This window comes from Motacilla alba, chromosome 7, assembly GCF_015832195.1.
Source record: "Motacilla alba alba isolate MOTALB_02 chromosome 7, Motacilla_alba_V1.0_pri, whole genome shotgun sequence".
In the NCBI taxonomy this organism is placed as follows: domain Eukaryota; kingdom Metazoa; phylum Chordata; class Aves; order Passeriformes; family Motacillidae; genus Motacilla; species Motacilla alba.
Window position 1 is genome coordinate 7,930,073 of NC_052022.1, and position 20,449 is coordinate 7,950,521.

General features: G+C 38.4%; 1 protein-coding gene across 3 annotated transcripts in view; it reads left to right on the top strand.

The window, feature by feature from the left end:
* Positions 1–20,449, top strand: part of DPP10 (dipeptidyl peptidase like 10) — a 431,963-nt gene that overhangs the window by 294,896 nt on the left and 116,618 nt on the right. For all 3 annotated transcript variants that reach the window (XM_038143005.1, XM_038143003.1, XM_038143006.1), the window contains exon 4: positions 16,333–16,427. In XM_038143005.1, coding sequence (XP_037998933.1) covers positions 16,333–16,427 — 95 coding nt within the window. The remainder of the gene's footprint in view (positions 1–16,332; positions 16,428–20,449) is intronic.

Consider the following 20,449-nt stretch of genomic DNA (forward strand, 5'->3'; position numbering starts at 1 on the left):
TGGACTCTGATGCCAGTCATTCCCTGCTTTGGGGGCACCCTGCTTTCGATAATTTGGCACTTTATTTCAGTCAGAGTGGCTGCTCCATGGCTGGAGGGACAGCTGTGTCCCTGTGTATCCATGCTCCAGGCAGAGCTGCTGTCCCTGTGCAGCCAGCCCGTGCAGTGGGCTCATGATGAAGTCCCTGGTTTTGCATTCAGGCTCCGACACCTCCGTCCCCACTGGAGGTTTGCTGAGCTCAGTTCCACAGTCACTCATGAGGAATGTCCAGGGCAGCCACTCAGAGATCTTCTCCATCTATTGAAAAATAGCAGGATGAAGAAGAGAGGTTTGCCAGCTCGTTTCGTCTGTTGTAGATTTGAAGTGACTGGGAAATGTTTGTCTGTACATATGAAGTTGCTTATGAAATCCAGTGAACTGACTTTTTACTTCAGTGCCTTTTATTTGCTGTGAATTTTCTGTAGCACTCAAACATTACCTGCACAGGTCCTTCATGAGTAGCAATAACTCTTAATGGTGACTGAATGCAAAATCCAACTGTTCGATTTTATGGGAATATTTTGGGTCTGTTGTGTCTCTTTGTGTTACAGGAATCACCAGTTGGTGAGCTGAAATAACCCCTTATGTCTTCCATAATGAGAATAGTCTTTCTTAGTCATTTCCTCTGAGGGGGAAAGATTAATTTAAGGAATTCACTGGTGAACAACCTACAGGAATTTTGGCATGTCTGTATAAATGAGTAAATACAAATTACAATTTTTTAGGATTTTTTTGATCTACACAATAAATATTCATTCTCGTTCTGCCACAAGGAATGCCAATTATCTTCTGCAGCATTGTCCCCACATCTTTTCTACCTTCATATCAGTTAAGAGAATTTATCTTTTGCTTCTTGTAGAAAATGCTTCCCACCAAGATGAAGAACATTTGGAAATGCATTTTGTGCACTGTGTCCTTCTCTGTAAGGGCATCTGCTTCTCCTTTTCATCTCATGGTTCTATAATATGACTGATAACAGCTACTGATTCTTTGCTTGAATGTGGAATATCAAAAACCAAGATTTTGGTTTTAGTTGTTTGTTTTGGATTTGGTTGTTGATTTTGAGTGGGGTTTTTGTGTGGTTTTTTGTGTGTGTGTTTTTATGTTTCGAGTATTTTTTTTTCTTTTTTACTTTTTTTTCCAATTGATTCTGGTTAATTGTATGTTTTCTTCTAGCTTTACGCTTTAGAGAGAAATTAAAAATGTACATTTTCCTTTATTACTATATCTAGCAAACCCTGATTAAAATTTTTTTTATCAGTTCTTGTGCTGTTTTTAATGAGTCCAGACAATCTTCTCTGAAGAAAAGCTGAATCTACAAATACCTTTGTAGTATTAATGAGGTATTGAGGTGTAGACTCATGTACACCTTTATTGCTGATAAACATGTTAAGTTATGCTCTGTTTGGCATATTTATGTCTTCTTGTTGCTGCCTTTTAGAAGAATTTCTGGCTTTTTGGTAGTTTAGTTTCCCAATACGATGTGCAAGAGGTCAGGTTTGGTGACTTTAACAGTCCCTTTACTCTTCAGTATCATTGTTTCTGGTCTCTGCCTGTGTGATTTGCTCTAGAGCTGTCATTAGGTAACCAACCCCATAAGTGTTGCCATTTATCTTCCAGCATTCAGGTCAGCTGGGGAAAATTGGATGTAAATAGAATTAAACCTGGTGAAAAACCCCAAAAGAATGAGAAAAAAAACTAAAAAAAGGAGTAATCCAAGGGTTTGACTAATAAATAATAAATGCTTTATCTTTCTGGTTGATGCAACCTAGGGCCATTGGAAAGGGCATCTCTTACTGCAGAAATGCAGAAGAAAAACTAGAAACTTACTTTTCTATGCAATCTTCTAGACTTGCCAAAAATTTCTCCCATGAAATATAAAGCAGAATTCCTTTTCTAGTGCCCCTTCCCTGGGCAGGAATGACTCCCACAGCTGTCTCTCTGAGCTCAAGTGTTTTCCATGCATCAGTTCAATCTTTGTTACAGTATTTCACCAATGGAAGGATGCAGGGGCGTAAATAAACCTATCATAATAACTGAACTAGAAATACTGTCCATTTTATTTACTGTCCAAATGGAAAATGGGACTGGTTGGAATTCTCCTGGCCACCACAATTTTTGCTGCCATCTAATGAAGGCATCAGCACCTCCATCACTGCCAGTGGCACCATGAGCAATCCCAGAGTAAAGTATTATAAACTGATTCTCTGCTCAAGCTGCACAAAATCTTTTTGAACGCAAAGGATACAAAGCCAGGCAGGATGCTTTTATAGCTGAAGTTGCTCTGGGTGACAGGCTAAACACTCTGGATGTGATACAGTGTAAGTGATGTAGAAAGCAGTGCCCTTGTGACTGTTGGGGTTTGCTCTCGGGGTTTTGCTTCTGTGAGTTACCCGTCAGCAGTTGCCTCAATGTATTAAGCTTTAAAACATTTTAACATTTTCTCTAAACTGACTTACTATTCAAATGTTTCTTTTTTTTTTTTTATTTATGAAAAGCATTCATTAAAGTCTAATTGTGGAAGAAAAACCTGTTTAAAGGGGAAAAAAGTCACTAGTTTTGCCCTTGCCAATGCGTCTTGTCAATTACATTGATTATTAATGTATTGGTTTGTCCAGCATCCCTGGTGCACAAGTAAATCTAAATGAATTCATGATCTAGGTGAAGTGATTGGTGCTGTTCCAGGGGAGCAGCTTCAGATCTGGTCTCAGACATGAGCCCTTCCCAGGCACAGTACTCTCATCCTTCTCGCCCCTCTCCGTGCTCAGCCACACGTCTCGTCTGCTGCTTGGTCTCACAAGGCTGGACATCACCCTGTCCTCTTCGGATTTTGCATGAAACTCAGGATTTTAGTAGGCACTGCATTTCTTGATTGCTACTTAGAAGAGTTTACTTCACATTTTTGCTATGTGAACTGTATTCTTTTTTTTCAGTAAGCTGTATGTGAAGTTCTGGAATTGATACTGTTCTCTCGGTGTGTGATGAATAATCACATTATATGATGTGATTGATTTTAATTGGACATATTGAATAATTCAGTGTATGAACACTTATCAGACTGGTAGTAGAACTTCACAATAGTATGAGAATGCTCTTTAAAAGGGTGAGTTTTACATCACACAAGGTTATAAGAAATCTTGATGTGGTCTACAAAATGTAGCTAATATTTAGAATTTGTTAAATATTCATAGGACTTTTTATTGCATTCATAATTGGTGTATGAACATTTTCTGATGAAATATGTAAAAATAAATGTCATATATAATTAGATGCCACATCACTTAAGCATTTGACAGTTTATCCCTCCTCAAATGTCTGTTTTATAAGTGAAAAATAAATGCAATAGAATCAGAAGCTGATTAGAAGCACTACCTAGAAACCCAGAACTTGGAAATAACTCTGTGCTGAATGATTTCAAAGATTTTTTCATCTAAAAAAGAAAAAAATCAGATTAAAAAAAATGGGATGCAGATTGTTTATCACATTATGCTTTATTTCCATTGCCTTTTGGTGTCTCAGAAGAAGAGTGTTCAACTGGCTATAAGACTGCAGAAGCATGAGTGACAGCTTTTTGTCTTTTCATAGCTGAAAATAAAATTATATTTCATAGGTACTCCTGTAGGTATTGCTTATTTACTGAAAATGAATATATTTTTCTTTGCTTTATATGTTGTATACTCCTGATATTTCTCCTAGAGGGAAGGAGAGCAGTGATTAAGTCCTGAAGCAAGTGCCAGGTCCAAGCTGTGCCAAACTTTGTCAGCAATGAGTTTCAAATATTTTGAAATTTTTCTCCCAGCTGCTCTCCTTGCTATATGGAATAAGTAATCTGCTCCTGCCAAGAGTTACTCTATTTTTTTCTTTTTTTTTTTTAAGTGAGAATTAAAACACTTTCCTCTCTTCTCATCTCCCAAAACCAAACATGCCAAGCATGTCCTCATCACTGAGCACAGACTCATAGTGCTGATATTTCACTCCAGGGAGCTTGGAAGCTTTTCCTCCTCTGCCCTGCTGCTGATTAAGGAATGTGAAAAGTCTTTCTTGGAGTCATTGGTATCAGGCCAAGAGTTCTTGGCATCTGCTTGAAACAAGACATCTATCCTCAAATGTAGTAGCTATTTTCTTCCTGGGAAGTAGTTTTCTTCCTGGGAAGCTCCAGTTCTGGGTTCTTTTCTTGGAGAAAAAGATGGAATACCTCTGTTTCCTGTTCAGGGCTGTGTGTTGAAAGCTGATAAAATGCTGCTCTTTTTTTTTTTTGTCTGAGATGAAAGTAAGTGTTGCAGAAACAGTAATGCTGTCACTTCCTGTTGAGGTTCATGTTCAGGGTAAATGGCACGGCAGAAAAAGGAATGCTTCTGCTCTGTGCAGATTGAATATGCGTGATTTGATATGGAGTACAGAAATTTATATGCACATCTTAATTAAATTATGTAATAGAAATTGAGCAGCTGGTCTTTGGATGCATCACTGTATCACACAACCTGTGTTTTTACCCCAACAGTGAATTGTTTCAGTGGCATAAACTGGATTCAGACTGTTGAAGTGGGCACTCTACAGAACAGAGGAGAATAGGCTCCAATTTCTGGCATCACCTTAGTGTGCTTCACATTACACTGTAAAATTAAATGGATTTCTTTTATTGCTAATTCACCCCAGGCATTATTATAGTGAAAGGTCTTTAAGTAAGGTGTTAATGGCATCCTAGTAGGGTTTGTTTTTTTAGTTTGTCAGCTCATAGTATCAAGAGCTATGGTGGGTCCTGCACTAAAGTGTTTAAAACAAGCCTGCATGCTCTTTATAGAGGAAAACCCAACAGGAAATTACAGGCCTGGTGCCAGAATTGCAGGTCAAAATCCTGTAATCTTGGCTCTGAAAGAATTCAGGATAGAAGTACATAATGAGCTCTTTTGGCCCTGAAATCTCTGAATGCACTGCATAAAATGAGTGCAATCTATTCTGCTTCCATCAGTTCTGACAGTCCAGCCCTTACCTACTTGGAATACATAATTTGGAAGACAATACCAAATTCATATACTTCATATGAGTGTGTTGAACTACTAAGTGGCTTCCTTGTAATGACTTAAATTTCAACCTGTAAACTAGAATAAGTTTGTCTTTAGAACCAATAAAAGTGATCTGCATTTGGGAAATATGGGAGCATTTCTGTCTGTGTTTCAATTAGGTGCATGAAGAGTTTGTGTTTCTTAATTGCATGAAAAATGAAAATAACAAAATCTGTTTGGCAATTTCACCATCAGGAAAATATTTGCTGAAGATAATAAAAATGAGTAAGTGTAAACAAATTTAAAATCCCTCATTTAGAAAGATGTTTAATATTCTTCCAAAGCAAAATGTTTAGGAGTGAAAATATGAATGTTCTGCCAAAAGCAAAGTTACACCTAAACAAATTTTGTTCCTGCAAATGTATTTGGATCAGCTCTTCTTGCATGCCTTTATATCCTTGGTAATGGAGTAGAGGAGGAAATTCAAGAATCTTCCTATTGAGGCTTTCCTCGTCATGTAATGGTGCTTATTCTAGATCCAGTTAATAATTGCTAATTATGAGCACCTGATATATATTTTTCAGCTATGGAACTCTATTCTATTCAATCCTTCCAGTTACTTTCCTCCTTTTTTATGGTACAAAAATAAAAGAAATCCATACGGGTGTGTTAAACTTTGAACAGAATATTTTCTTTGTGTCTAAAGCAGTTATTGAGCAAGAGTGGACTTACTAATGAAGTTAGTGTTTCAATGAAAAAAATGACACTTTTACTTAGGGAAAACCAAAAAGTAATAAAATGAATAATAGTGTTAATCTGGAAGGGGAGCCTAATTCAAATAGAAAATAAAAGCTAAATTGCTTGAATTCTCTGATCAGAAGCAGTTAAGAGGTGTAATTCTATGGAACAATTATTACGATAAATTTGAAAACATAATTGAAATATTTACTTTTTGAAACTCTTGTATGACTAAAGCATGGAGAATATGTCTACTGTTTCACTTGCACATCACACCTGGAGGAGGCCTGTGCTCCTCCATTTGTTGGGAATGCTGTCAAATTGCCACTAAATGTTCATGCTGGTACAGAACAGTTGCTGGCTTGCCAAGAATTCCATTGTTCAACCTCTCCTTGATTTTCTTCTTCTTGTAATATTCCCATTCAGCTACATTTTATTTTAAATTAATTGTAGAGATAAGCTGCACAAAATTTCCCTTACCAATGTGTCGCCTTTACAATTTTGAAGGAAGCAAAGTGAAGCACATGATGATAATGTTAAGATAGAGACGTAATTGCTTGTGTCTCTTTCCTTTTGGAACTGAGACTTCATCTTTGAGCCAAATAAAATCTTTTGGCAAGTGCTCCAAAATGCAATCAGAATCCTTTCCAGGCCAGTATGACAGGCTTAATGCTGATGTGTTTTGATCAGAAGGCTTGTTTGTGTGAGTTTGAGCTTACATCTGAGTTTTCTGTTTGGATCCTGAGGACAGGACACTTTCCTGGGTCATTTGCTCTCCAGACCTGCTTCCTGCTCTTCCAGAGCTTGCCCAGAGTGTGCCAGGCAGGGCAGGACCTGTTGGGTGCAGCCAAGCACTGTCCTGGTGATCCTGCAGTCCCTGGCACTGCCTGTCCAATTCCCCACTCTCCAGCAGAACAGTGGAATTGCATGTACAGATGAAACAATGGCATCCAAAATGAATGAAAGCCAAAGGAAATTCTGCCAGTGGTTTCAAATGCTGGTGCCAAATCTGTGTTTCCATATCTATGCTGATTAGATACCTACACACTCACCATTTAATTTTCCAATTACCTGGCATAGCTATTTCCCAAGAATTTCAGTAGTATGGTAGGTGATGAACACATGTGAAAACAACACCTAAATTGCTTTCATTTTGTGAATTGAATTTAGATACACAGAATTTAATATTTCTGGGCAAAAATTCTTAATGGCACATGTGACTCTTGAATCTGTATTTTCTATTCAAAGTACAGATGACTGATCAGTAGAAATAATTTAATATAGACAAGTATTTACGGTTCATATGAAGATACAAATGAAATCACAAAACAGTGTGAGATATATATATATATATACATATTACTGGGTGCATGATAACTCTTCTGAGCTAATGATCTTCATTTAATAAACATTTTCTTCTCATAAATCAGAATGAGATTTGGAAGAAGCAAGTTAAACGTTTGTGAACAGAAAGTTGCCTCCCTTTGTTTAGTTTTATAATAAAATTTTTTGTTTGTCCTTCGGTAGTATAAAATAAAACAAAAAAAATTCAGCATTGTCAGTGTACACCTGGAAATCCTAGTCCGTGACCCTGTTTGCCCTGGATGTGCACTGTTGGGAGTGCCAGCCTCCCGGGAGCTGGATTAGAGCTTGTTAAGGACAGCCCTAGGGCCACGTGGGTATCAGAGCTGTGATGTTTTCACTGTCTGAGCGTGGTGCTGGGCACTGAGCCACCAGCTCTGCCTGAGTCAGCTTGCTGAGATTCCCTCACAGGGACTAAAGAGAGTGAGAAAGCTGCAGCCCTTTGGCTGCTCCAGAGACTGGCCTTTTACTGGGGTATGTGCATAGCTATTGAATTTTAATTTTCTCACTTGTTGGGCTTTTCTAGGAAATGCCAGTTGCATCTGTAGAAGTAGGGACGACGGTGAGCCCTCAGGAGTGATTGTTTGGAAGGCTTAGGGAGTTCACATTCTTATTGCAAGCTGAAATACTGTTTTATTTGATATTTGCAATTATGTGGGAGTAGAGAAGCATACAAATCTCTCTTCATAGAAATCACTGTCCTCTCCAGAGTGTAGCCTTGCCAGTTCAGCAGTCTGTGTGAAATCCGGCCGGGGCCGCGCTGCCGGCTCCAGAGCAGAGCTGTCCCTGTTCCATCTGCCTTGGCTCAGCAGAAAGGTTAACTCCCAAGGCTGCCAGAGAAGTGCTGCTCTTCTGTGGTACTTTATTATCCTTCTGGGGAATAGGCTGGAATGGGATGTGTGACCAAAATGGAGAATTTGTTCCCTAATTTTCACTGTAGTCCAGGGACGTGTACACTATTTGGACAACAGCTGTCTGAGTCCATTGCCAAGCTGGCTCAGTAATGGCCCTTGGTGCAATGCAGGAGAGCAAAAATGTTCCCAAGTAGCTGGGAAAACTGAGGAGTTTTGTCTGAATTTTAGAGCTGGCAAAATACCAATGTTTGATGTTTCACCATCACTTTGTAATGTGGGCTGAGAAAACCAAAATGTTGTTAGAGGTTTCACCACTCATCATCTTTAAAATTTCTTATTTTGTCTAATTTGAAGCCTCTGTCTTTTTTTATTTTTTAATTTTTTTAACATAGAGAATGGCTAAGGAAAAATGTAGGTACCCAAAGTTGTGTGGTACTCAAGCAGTGATGTGGCCTAGAAGGAAGGCTGTGCCATGAATGCAGCCACTTCCCCTCCCTTTCTTTTCGTGCTGATTTACTGTTAATTGCATTTAAAACAAATTGGAATGGACTAATTAACTGAAGTCTATTATCCTAGCTTTTAACACAATGAAATCATGTTTAGTGCTTTGCTCTAAGGGAGGGGTGGTGGGGGGGATGAATATCCCTGACATTTTCCTCCAAGTAATGACACGGATACAAGTGGAGATTTCTGCATTATGAATGGTGGGATGGGGAAAGCATGGGGAGGAATGGTAGAAACAGTCACATTTTGTGCTTGAGTCCATCAACTCATTGCTCTTTGGGTTAGATAACTGCCTCCCATTTAAGCTGGCAGGCACTTAGATCTTTGCATTTTCATTTATTTTTGTTAATTTACTTTGTAGTGCTTTGACCAGTTGTGTTCTGAAATGAGGGAGACTTTTAATTCTTCTTCTAGGAGAATAATTATGGCACAACTCTTATTTTCTTTCAACTTCTTTTAACTGATAGACAGCTCCTTTAATGATGTCAACATCTTGCTTGCAGATAGTGGTTTTTGGAAGGCTGAAGCTCAGAGGTAGTTGTGTTATTCTGAGTGTGCTCTTGAGACAGAAAATGAGACAGACCCTGCTGGGGCAGCCTTGATTTGAGAAGTTTTGAGTGAGGAGATCCATGTAAAGGAGCTATGCTCACTGCCAAGCAGAGTACCGGGGGAGCAGAAGAGAAATGCATGACAATTTGTTCATTCAAGAAGACTGGACAAGAAATAGCTTCAACAAGTTGTTGCTGCTCTGTGCCAGGGGTAGCAGGACCAAAGCCCTCAAACAGTTACAACTTAAGCTATGAGTGATTTGATATATTTCTTGAAAAAAATTAGAAATTTCTAAATTAGAACAGCTTTCCATTAACATGGCAGTACATAGGAGAGGGTTGTATGGTTTAGTTTTGCTGTGAAAACTGAGCTGACAGCACACCTGGATTGCAGGACGTGTCTGGGTGGAGCCCCAGGACAGTGGCTGCAGCTTTATTTAGCTGCATTCTCTGGGGTCACCTGCATTTCAATTTATCTACCTCTATCTTTGTTGCCTTTGTGAAGTAATTGCATTGTGTTTCCACCTATCCAACAGGTCTAGAAGTGGCTTAGGCAGCAGACAGTGATGTTCTTCCAGCTGAGCTTGTCACAGACATAATGACCTGTGGCTGCTGGTCACTGTCCTCCTTCTTGCCTCCCACAGCTCTGCAGTGAATTTTTCCTCATCTTTCAAACTCCAGAGGCTTGGCTCGACTGCACTATATATTTCACTGTTGGTTTTTTCCCCCCCTTCTTTTTCCTGTAAATCAATCCCCCCGTGGATTTGTTAATATTCAGGAGTTGTCTGGTCCCTCTGTTCTGTCTGACTTGGGCATGGGGATAGTGTGATACTGAGGCATGATCCTGTGCAGCTGCATGACAGGGAAGAAATGGATTTCATGAATGAATATTGGCTGTTGAGCAGAGTTTAAGATTTTCATACATCAATATGCTAAAAGAACTGGGACCACTGAAAATTGGCATGAATTGAGCTTGACTTGCTTTGCAAACCAATGACTAGGTTAGGAAATGAGGGAGATACATTGAGTAGGGATGGAAATTTGAATTTTCTAGGTCAGTCCGTGCCTGGCCACTTCATTCTGAAGTTCAAGAAGTAGGAAGAGCAGAGCTAATTCATTTGTGCCTGGCAGGGTGCTACTCTCACTGTGCCACCTCCATTCCTGTAGCTGCTGCACTATAAGATCTCTGTCTGGTTTTTAGTTTGTTTGCACTGGGCATAGATGGGAAAAGGAAGTAGGGATCAGAAAGAACAGGAATTAGCTGTGTGTACAACTTTGCAAGCCATTTTGAATAGGAAATCTATATACTAAAGGATTGTCTGGAGGAGTACATTCCGAGAGTACATTGCATTATAAAACTAGTCCAGAATAATTTTTGTCTTGAGAGAATTACTAACAGCCTGACCTTTTAGAAGAGCAGAGGAATTCTTGCTCAGCTGACACGTGACTTTAGTAACATATTGCAATTTGGTCTGTATCTCTAATATCTTTGTAAATGACTATTTAATTAGCAAACACTTCATTAGACAAAGAATTGTCTAGCACCCCCTGTTTATTAAATCAGAAAGCATTCTCTATTTTAATTAGCATGACATTTTCTGTAATCAATTTGATGAAATGCCATCTGCAGTTCTAATAATGCTGTGTACAGCAAAGGCTGATTGACATATGTGTTGACTGCAAGGTATCAAGCTTCTTGCATGTTTGCATTTGAGAAAACATAAAATATAAGGAAGAGGGGGACTCTGACTTGCTAATGCTGCTGTTTGTGCTGCAAAGCAGAATTTTAGCTAAACAAACCAAAACTTAGTAAATATTTTCAGTGGGAAAACAAGCATTAGCAATCTTCAGGTTAACACTGTCAGCAATTTCAGAAGACTACCCTGAGGCCTCCTTATTCTAGATACTACGGAACAGATTTTCAGCATTGCCTGAATTATTTCCTTCTCTTTCCTTCATTTTTTAGAAACTACTTGCTCTCTCAAGACTGTTTGATAAATTGCCTTAATACCCAATGGTTTCTATGCACAAAACTGCCTGAGTGCTGATCTCTTTTGGCCAATTAGCTTAGGCTAAGATTTACAGTGCTCTGTGCAAATAACCAGCAATTAGCACTCTGTGTACCTTTGTTATAAACCAGTTTTTTTGTCAAACCATTCAATATCAGTATTAGTAAATTCTAAACCACTTTTGAACCAGATTCTATCAAGTTGGTCTTGGTCTTATATCCATTCAAATTGACCAATCCACACAAGCTACCATGAAATAAGCCTTATTATCAGCAAGTAATAAAAAACTAGCAAAGATTTTCACCAAACTTTTGTTTGCCTAACAAAATGTACAGTAACTGTACTGTGAATTTAGTAAGAATCTGTTTTTTTTACATGCAGAGAAGTGCTGTTAATTCTGTTGCTCCTTGTCAGTGCTAGCAGCTGCAGAGATTATTCATGTTAATCTCAGTGAACATGATGGCAAAGTAGATTTACAGGCTAGGCAGGTTTTAGTTTTGTAATAAGCTTGGCTTGCCATGATGACTATTCAAGGCTAAAGAATAACTCAATGTGTATTCATAGGTCAAAAATCATCATTTAAAACCCCTGAGAACGGAACAGACTAGGTAGAAATGCAAGTCTTGCCTGGCTAAGATGAAATATGCAAAAAAAAGGTGGAAGCTCAGATTCAGTAATCTTCTAAGTCCTGTGGCTTTAGTGAGCCTGTGATGGGTCTCTATATTTTCATAAATTCTTATTCATCCAGGGCAGCATTCCTGCTTTCATACTTCATCAAGGAAGCCCCACTTGTTCCTGAGACTGTTGGATCTTTCCAAGTACAACACAGACTCTTGGAGTTACTCCATGGCAGAAAAAGAATAAATGTGATTAGCAGCCTGGAGCTTTTTGTGTCACATGCAGGTCTAAAGATGAAAATACCACCAATAAAAGAGGAAGAATTCCAACTAATAAAAGTTGGATCAATATTGATGTGAATGTGAGTAGAATACTGGACTAAAATTCAAGAGGTTTGAAAGTGTGTGGTAGTGTCCTTTCAACTCAGTCTGTGTCACTTAAATAACAAGATGAATTGCTTAATTTCAGTGGCACGTGAAACTAGAGTTTATATTCTTCAAATAAACCACCACCATTCAGTGTCCTGCTGTCAGAAAGATAAATCATGAAAGGCCCTGGCCCAAATTCCTGCACTAGAACAATTCACTAGAACAATTTCAAAACAAATCATTGATTTGCAGTGATGGGGATGTATTTAAGGCTGGAAGTTACTCCATTTCCCCCTAAACAATACAGGATTTTTAATTAGAATTTACAAGGGCCTGGATTTTTTTATTTTTGGTTCATGTGAACATACCTTGTGTAACTGTGAGTGCTACAAAGGAATTCTATAGCATTTAGGACATGGGAGGGTGTTGTCAATTCAATAAATGGGGGTAAATTCAATAAATGGAGGTAAAGAAATTATTGCAAAATTGATGGGGGTCAAGATGCTTGTCAAGTAAGAAAAGTTTTGCATTGATTTCTTTTCATTTTATGATAGTTTGCCTGTACTTTGACATTCCCAGGAGCAATTTATATTACATCAGGCACAGTATAGAGCTGCATTTCCTGCCAACTCATACCCCGATCTTAAACAAAACCCTTAGCAGTATTGAACCTAAACCAGAAACAATAGTCTTAGTGAAGCAATTTATAAGAAATACTGCTTTTATTTTAAAAAATACTTGAGGTTATCATGTATTTATGTAATAGTGCTGTCACTGAGGGGTATATTTTTATATACGTCCAAACTATGATTTAAAATGTATGGATGAATCATTTCAGCAGAACATATATTCCTTGTTCTTTGCATAGAGTTAGGGCAGATGATAAAATTATTTACTTTTAAAAGCATACAATAGCATAAGAATTTGGACATTTAGCCTCACAATGACAAAATAAATTACTGTTGGTTCTGCAGCTAGTACAATCCTATAAGAGGATGTTGCTGACTAAGGTGAATTTATTCTGTTGTGACAATCCCCAAATTTTGTTTGAGTTTTTTTTTTTTCATGTAATATTTTATTTAATGTTACATTCTTTGTGAAAGCCGAATAAGTTGTAGAGAACCTGCTGAGCATCAAGTTGTCCTGCAGGGGTGTGTGTCCACTAGGCAGCCTGCTTTTCAGTCAGCCTTAGAAATAAGGTCAAAATCAAGATGGAATCAATTCTTCCCAAAGATAGTTGTGTATAATAACCCTGTCTACCTCTTTATTTTTTTTTTTAGTGATACTGTTTTTAATCCTCCTAATGTGTTTCCCGTCAATTCTGTTTAATGTAAGCTTTGGATGTCATAAAATAAATCAAATACCTTGGATGAAAACCCAATACATGGTTTCAGCAGAGTTGCCTCTATCAAATATAGCACTCAATTTTTTTTTAACAAGATCTATGTTCTGTAAAGTGCTGTTAGGTGTTAATTATATTGTCAGCCATTATTTTTGTGGGAAGAATCCTGGATTTATAGTGCCATTCTTTTCTTTGGTACTGATGTCAGGATAACTTACATTCAGACCCTTGGTTGTCTGTCTTCGTGTTTTAATAAAACAGAATAAATTAATAAGTTATTCAATGCTCTGGAGTCTCCAATTTTCAGAAATTTGAGAACTGTTATAATTAGGAAATTTTCAATCAGTTGTTTTCAAGGCTGTTTTTGTGTGCATCATCCAGGGCTGGTGACTCGATAGTGCATCTTCTTTACAGAGGCTTCCTCACATTTTCCTTTGCTGAAGACAGGATGCTTTTTATTCTGGTGATGTCCTCAGATCAATAATATGGCTCCTCAGGGCTGCAATTTGTGCCCAGCTGAGAGCTTTTCACATGATACTACTGTTTGTTTCAAATTAAATGAGAATTTCTTTGAATTAAGAACTCTACTCCTCTGAATGTCTTTGTGAAGTGTCAGAGGTCCCTGAACCTTCTTCTGGTGAAGGCACCAAATAATAAACAAAACAAATCCATCAGCTGTGCAAATGGATGAGGCTAAGGACTAGGTGTTGTTTTCTTTTGTAGAATTTCTGACCCTAGGTAACAAAATTTTCCAAAAAAAATATGTTTACGGCCCTTAGTTTACATCTGAGCCATCAGTGAAAAAAATCATTGTCATGTGATGTGACCATCAACTCTCACATTATCCAGCCTGAAAAAATATTAATTAGTATTCCATATTAATCACTATGATTACTTTTGAAGACTGTTACGCTCTGTGTTTACATGGGATTTTGGTATAATCTTTTACCTGCAAACCACCATACATTTTGCAAGCATTCATTTGATTTCTGCCCTTCAGGAGGTAACTACTGAGTCCAAGTTCAAAGAGAGGTATAATTCCTGTCCAATAAAGCCTGGCTTTTCAGGAGGTCTGACTCAGTTTTCTGTTCTGATTTATTGAGTAAATTTTCTTCTAACTTTACAACAAAGGCTTTAATTATGTCTCTCACAGTATTTGCCATTCCAAATGTTGTTTCACACTTTGTGAAGGACTTGCAAGAAGAGCCTTAGGACTGTGTATTTTATTTTTGGTCCTCTTAGGAATTTAAAGGGAAAGTTCTTTTTTTGAGTGAATTTGTTTTGGTAGGATTAATTAATGAGGCACAGTGCTATAAATCCTGTTGGCAAATGGCATGTAGGAGAAGTAGATAAATGAGAAGGAGTAACATTCTGTTCTTATTTGGATTTTAGCACATTAGTGTCACCTGTGGGGTCAAAATACATGGTTTGAAACACTGCTGTTCAGCATCTCTGGGTTATTTATGCCATTTCTCACATTATGGCTCAATCATGATTCGAGACAGCTCTTTAGCCAGACAACTTCATTTTTTTCTATAATACTCAGCCCAGTGATCCAGCGTCATTGGAGATTTCCAGTGCTGAGGTTCCTAAAAGAATAAATACAAAATAGCCTAAAGGAAGCTGCAGAAACAGCCACGTTCCGTAATTGTAACCTGAAACCAAATAACTGTCTGTGAAATGCTGTTCCTTTTTATTCAAAATGAATATTTGAAATATTTTCTCTTTAAAAGGAGCTGCTGTTAATTCCACAGTTCACAATCTGATTTGCCTTCCTAAACAGCAGCTCTAATAATACTGTCCTAAACTCCATCCATCGCACCCCACTTCCCAGCCACGGCCCTGAAATAGCTTAGTAAGCTCTTCAAATGAGGCTTCATTAATTTTAAAGAACATACCAGAGGACATTCACTAGTGCTGGATATCTTGAGTTGCTGTGGAGTCAATTAAAATAGAGCTACATTTTTCTGAATAAGCAAAGCATTTTTTTTATGATAGCATAACCTTTTACTCCAGTCATGTTTACTTCCCACTTCATAAAATTCAGGGATTTTTAATGAATTTCTAACACATTACTGAGGATCAGAGAAGTTCTTTTGTGTTTCCTTTAGGCTTAATTTAGAACTTTTCTTATGCTTTTTACATTGTTATAATAAAATTGTTTCATTTAATTAAGTACGAATCTCTTACATGGGTTTTAAATAATCTGAAAGAATCAGAATCTATTCAATCTGGTAACAAATAGTGGAAAATTTGGAAATTTTTTTTTTAACTCAAGGCTGATGCAGTAATTGTGTGTTTCTTGGTAATTTTGCAGGTTTTGATACAAGCAAATACAAAGTATTTTTCATAGAAATCCCAATTAATTTCAGATTTCTTTTTTTTTTTCTTGAGGTGTGTCAGATTCTTTTTCTCACAAGAAATGATAAATCAAGTGAGTGGGAAAAGGAAAAGGTTGCAAAAGTTCATCCCACAGTGTTTTAAATGTTTTGCAAGTGGACCTACTTTGCTTTAACCCTCCTTTGCTAACATTCAGTTCACAAGAAAATTCAGTATTCTGCAGCCCAGCATGAATCACACAGAATATGGACTGTCTTAAAATAGTCATAATTTTGTCCATCCAGTCACCAGAAATACAGACCAGTACAGAAGTTTTGTTGGAATCACTTCTAAGGAGACGTGAATATGATGTTCAACAATTTTTTTTGATTTTTTTGCAAAACTTTACTTTGCTATATGGCCAAAACTTAGGTGTATTGAATGAGGGGAGCATGCTACAGGGCATAAACTAGTAATTTTGAAACTCATGAGGCAAATCAACAAAACTTCTGTCTTGTTTTATGTGTAGTAATAAGGATACTCTAATTAATTTAACGTGCTGGTTCTCTCTACAGAGGTATTAAATTCTCAGAGTGTTTGCTGACTGCTTATCTCTTTGTCATTGCAGATACAGCAGTGGTGTATAAAACCAGGAATGGACATGTTCTTGAACTGAATGTAGAAACAAATACAACTACATTATTACTGGAAAACACAACTTTTGTAAGTAATATATATTATCTGCTTCTCTCTCAGTGAAAGTCTGCTAACATTTTTTTTTCTTGCTACAGGAGGGAGAGAGTACAGTATCTAAAAGTTAGAGGAGATATGTTCATCACCTAGACTAAATTGCATATAAATGAAAAATGTAATCCTTTCCTTTGTCAGTGAATGATTTCTGAATGAATGTATTTGGGTTTTTTTATGTGTAAATAAACAAGATATTGGAGGGTTTGCTGTTGGTTGTGCTTTGTTCAGGCTGTCTGAAGGATGGATTGTGCTTGGCACATGTGCTGGGGAATCTACCTGATGTCTATCAGGAAAAAATATTTCATAAAAAGTGGGAATGTTACTTAAATGCTGAGAGTTTTTCACTATTAGAAAAGAGGGAAATTGTTCAAGATTCATAGGACTATTTTTCTTAAGGGAAATAAATATGCAAAGAAAAGTGTCATGTTAATCTCTGGTTTAGTTGTTTCTCTCTGCTTTAATGGCAGAGTAGATGATTAGGGATTATTCCTCTTGACCAGTAAAGGGTCAAGAATGGTTTCTGACTAGCAGTAATTGCTGAGAAGTGCTTTAATACTTCAGTCTGCATTTTCTTTTGCTTTGCTTGGCACTGTTATTCTCAGGGATACCACTTACATTCCACCCTGTAATTCTCGTTTATCAGGGTTTTGCAGCATAATTTTGTGGTTTGTCAATCTTTCCTCATAAATACTCCATGCAGAGCACTGGCTGTTATTGTTAATCCCTGTACTTTTAATTTAATAAAATCTTTTGCACCTGCAGACTCAAAAGGATGATTCATTTTCATCGGTGCTCTTTGGCAAAGGCTGATTTTATTTCTGGTCTGTTCCTGGCCTTTGCTGATAGAGATTCCTCTTTTCAAAGCATAAAGCCTCAGGTGACCTTTACTTCTAACTCCTCAAACAAAAAAGAGGAGAGTAGAACTTCAGAAGAAAGAATTTGATGCTCATTTCCTAGGTCAGTGTAAAGATGGAGGAGGATGGAGGAGAGAATTATATTTTAATGGGTGAAGGTGTGTGTGTGACTCCCCTTCTGTGAGCTGCGCAGTTCCACATGCTGGGATGGACCTCAGGGGACCTCTTAGCCCAAAAAAGGCTGTCAGACACAATTAAAACTGGGTGGGGATGCCTTGTGAAGGCTGACCAAGATGGAGTTAAGGAATAAAGCAGGTGTTTAGTAGAAGGCCTCAATGGATCCACCTTGGGCAGCACAAGAGGCCAGACAGCCCCCAAGATGAACCAAAATGGTCACAAAATGGACGCCCAGTCATGGGGTCTCTCACTTTTTTAAGTTCTGCTCCATTTGCATATTGGAGTTAATTGTCCATTTATAGTCCACTGTTGTTTATGCTCTTGGGCCTGAAATTTGGATCATTTGTCCTTGGTCCCCAGCAAGAGAAGGAATTTTTTTATCTTGCTACTCTGTGAAGAGAGCTTGCCATCCCCTAATATGAAGCTCAGAACTACACACTAAAGCAGCACAGAATCTGAAAAATATAAAAGCTAAAACCTGAGGCATCAACAGAAGGCTGAATTTCTGTGAAGTACAATCCCTCAAGCATTAGGAAGCACTTTCCCTGTGAGCCATTTATCCAAGGCTGTTTGAGGCCTTGCCTGGCCAGGCCCGTGTGGTGCCCTCAGTGCGTGCCTTGAGCACGAGCAGCTGCTGGGGCATCCCCGGCTGCAGAATCGCCTTCAGTGCCAGGACTTGAGTCTCCTCACAGAGGAATTCATCCACTTCTGGCTGGAAGTGTCTGGCCTGTGCTCTAGAGTGTGGTGCCAGCATGACGGGCTATTCAGGCCATTATGCCACCCCAGCCTTGCCAACTGATGATGGGCTGGGAAGGACAGGCTGCTTCACACCAGGGGTGTCGCCTCTTTTTGCAAAGTTGTTCTTCTCTGGGCTTTTTATGGAACTGATTTATCCTCAGTTCACGCAAACCTAGTGAGCTCTAGACACTAGATACCTGCTATTAATTAGAAATGTGGGAAACTGGTCCAAAATATGTAATATTCAAGCAACCATTTAGTTATTATGGGTGAAAAAAATAAAAACCTAAGTTATTTTTTTTCCTGCAGAGCTCCTCTCTTCACACAGCCAAAAGCTGAGTGTTATACTTAAAAACAGTCAATTCCAGCAATTAGTATTGATATGAAGGAAGTATAATAACAAGCTGAAAATGGAACAGAAGGCGCAGCAAGTTTGTTGGTGTATGTTTGGAAGAGAGCAATGGGAAATGTTCTGTGCTGACATGGTGGCCAACAATCCCAACAGGATAACGTTACTGAGGCAGGCTGCAATCAAAAGCTGTCCTGTTCTTCTGAGCTTGACTGTCCCCAAATTTGCACTGCTGAATGTAATCTTCTAAAGTTAGACACCTGGATCATTAATCAAACATTTTCCTCGCTCAGTGTCACATCTGCTTAATCATCGGTGCATAATTAGAATGGTGGTGGTTTAATGACTCTGCAGAGATGTCTTGGATTAATAAAAAATACAGCAGAGATCCAACACAGGCAGTAGCAATGCAAGTTCCTTCATTCTTCCCCATCAAAGGGTTTTAGTCATGGAAGAGTCACCTTTTGATGGGAGTTATTAGTCTGATTTCCGTCTGCATTTGCTTTCCTGTTTGCCTTGGCTCAAGCAGCCAGAGAAATGGCAGGGTTTTCTTAGTAATGTTGATAATTGTCCATGGAGAATTGAACTGCTGTGATAAACTCCTTGTGCAGAGAAAGGGGCAAGTAATGACTCTTTGTCACCCCTGATTGGATTCTGTTTGAATCAGCAGCTCTGAGGAGATTTTCTTTTTTTCCCTCATTGCTCAGCCCCTGAAGTAATCTTCCACTGGGTACACATCACTGGCTCCTCTTTTGCATCCTAGAGACTGCCAGTCTCCTGCAAAGTACACATCTTTTATCCTTCTTTGTGTTGCTTAATGTGTGGAAGCCAGATAGCCCTGATGAGAATCTGCTGTGCTCATAAAGTAGGTGTATCATCAAAAAAGCAGGCTGCACTTTTTATCCCCCAACCTTTAAAAGTACCATTAATAATAGTCATGCACCTGGAAAGAAGAAAGGCCAGTGTTTTGTCATTCTAGGATGCCCACTTCTCTTACATAGGGGAGCTATCCCAAGTTCCTGAATTAAAGTAGTTTTTTCCAGAATAATCAGGTTTTATTTAGAAGTGAAAGAAATTCTTGCGCTTCATTTGTCCTTCTGAAATGGAATCCTTTTCTTTAATCAATTAGTAAAACAGTCTGGCCTTGATATAATTAAACTATCAGCAAAGCAATATTATAAGGAATTGTGTCATATTGTGTCAGACAAGTGCCATAAGTGAAAAAGGTAAGTTGCAAAGCACAAAGAATATTTGTTGACATCTCTGGGTGTTATTATTTAAGGATGTTTTCTAATACACATTTTCCTCTGACTGTATCCATGTAGTCCCTCCCGTTTCAGCTGTCTAATAAACAGTTAATGTCCTTAGCCAGCAGCATATAAATGTTCACAGCTGGAGGCTGGGCCAGTCTCCTATTAAGAGGAGCCAGAAAAAAGCCCTAGACATTAATCACGGTGTGGCGTCCTGGTGTTTGAGATGCTGCCTCGATACATGATTACAATATGTTCTCTATCATCTGGCTGGGCTGCCTATCACTGTGATCCTAAGTGACAACCTGCCAGCTTTTCAGCATTTGGCAATACTTTATTGCACTTTACACTTCCAAAATCAGTGGCATTATGCCACAGTTTAGCTGAGAAATTTCAGTGTTTAGCGAGCATTTTATTGAATGCTTTTGCCATCAGCTGTTCCTTAAGGTCAGTAAAAGCAGTTCACTCACAGCCCAGCCCCAAGCTGGAGAGGAGATCATGGAGGACCACATGGATCCTTTAGCTCAGGGAAGGTTGTCCATCTGGTTCCTTATTCTAGCTCAGCTTCTCAAGCCTGTTTTACAACCCTTAAGCACAAAACAAAATGGAAAAAGCAAGCACAGTGAG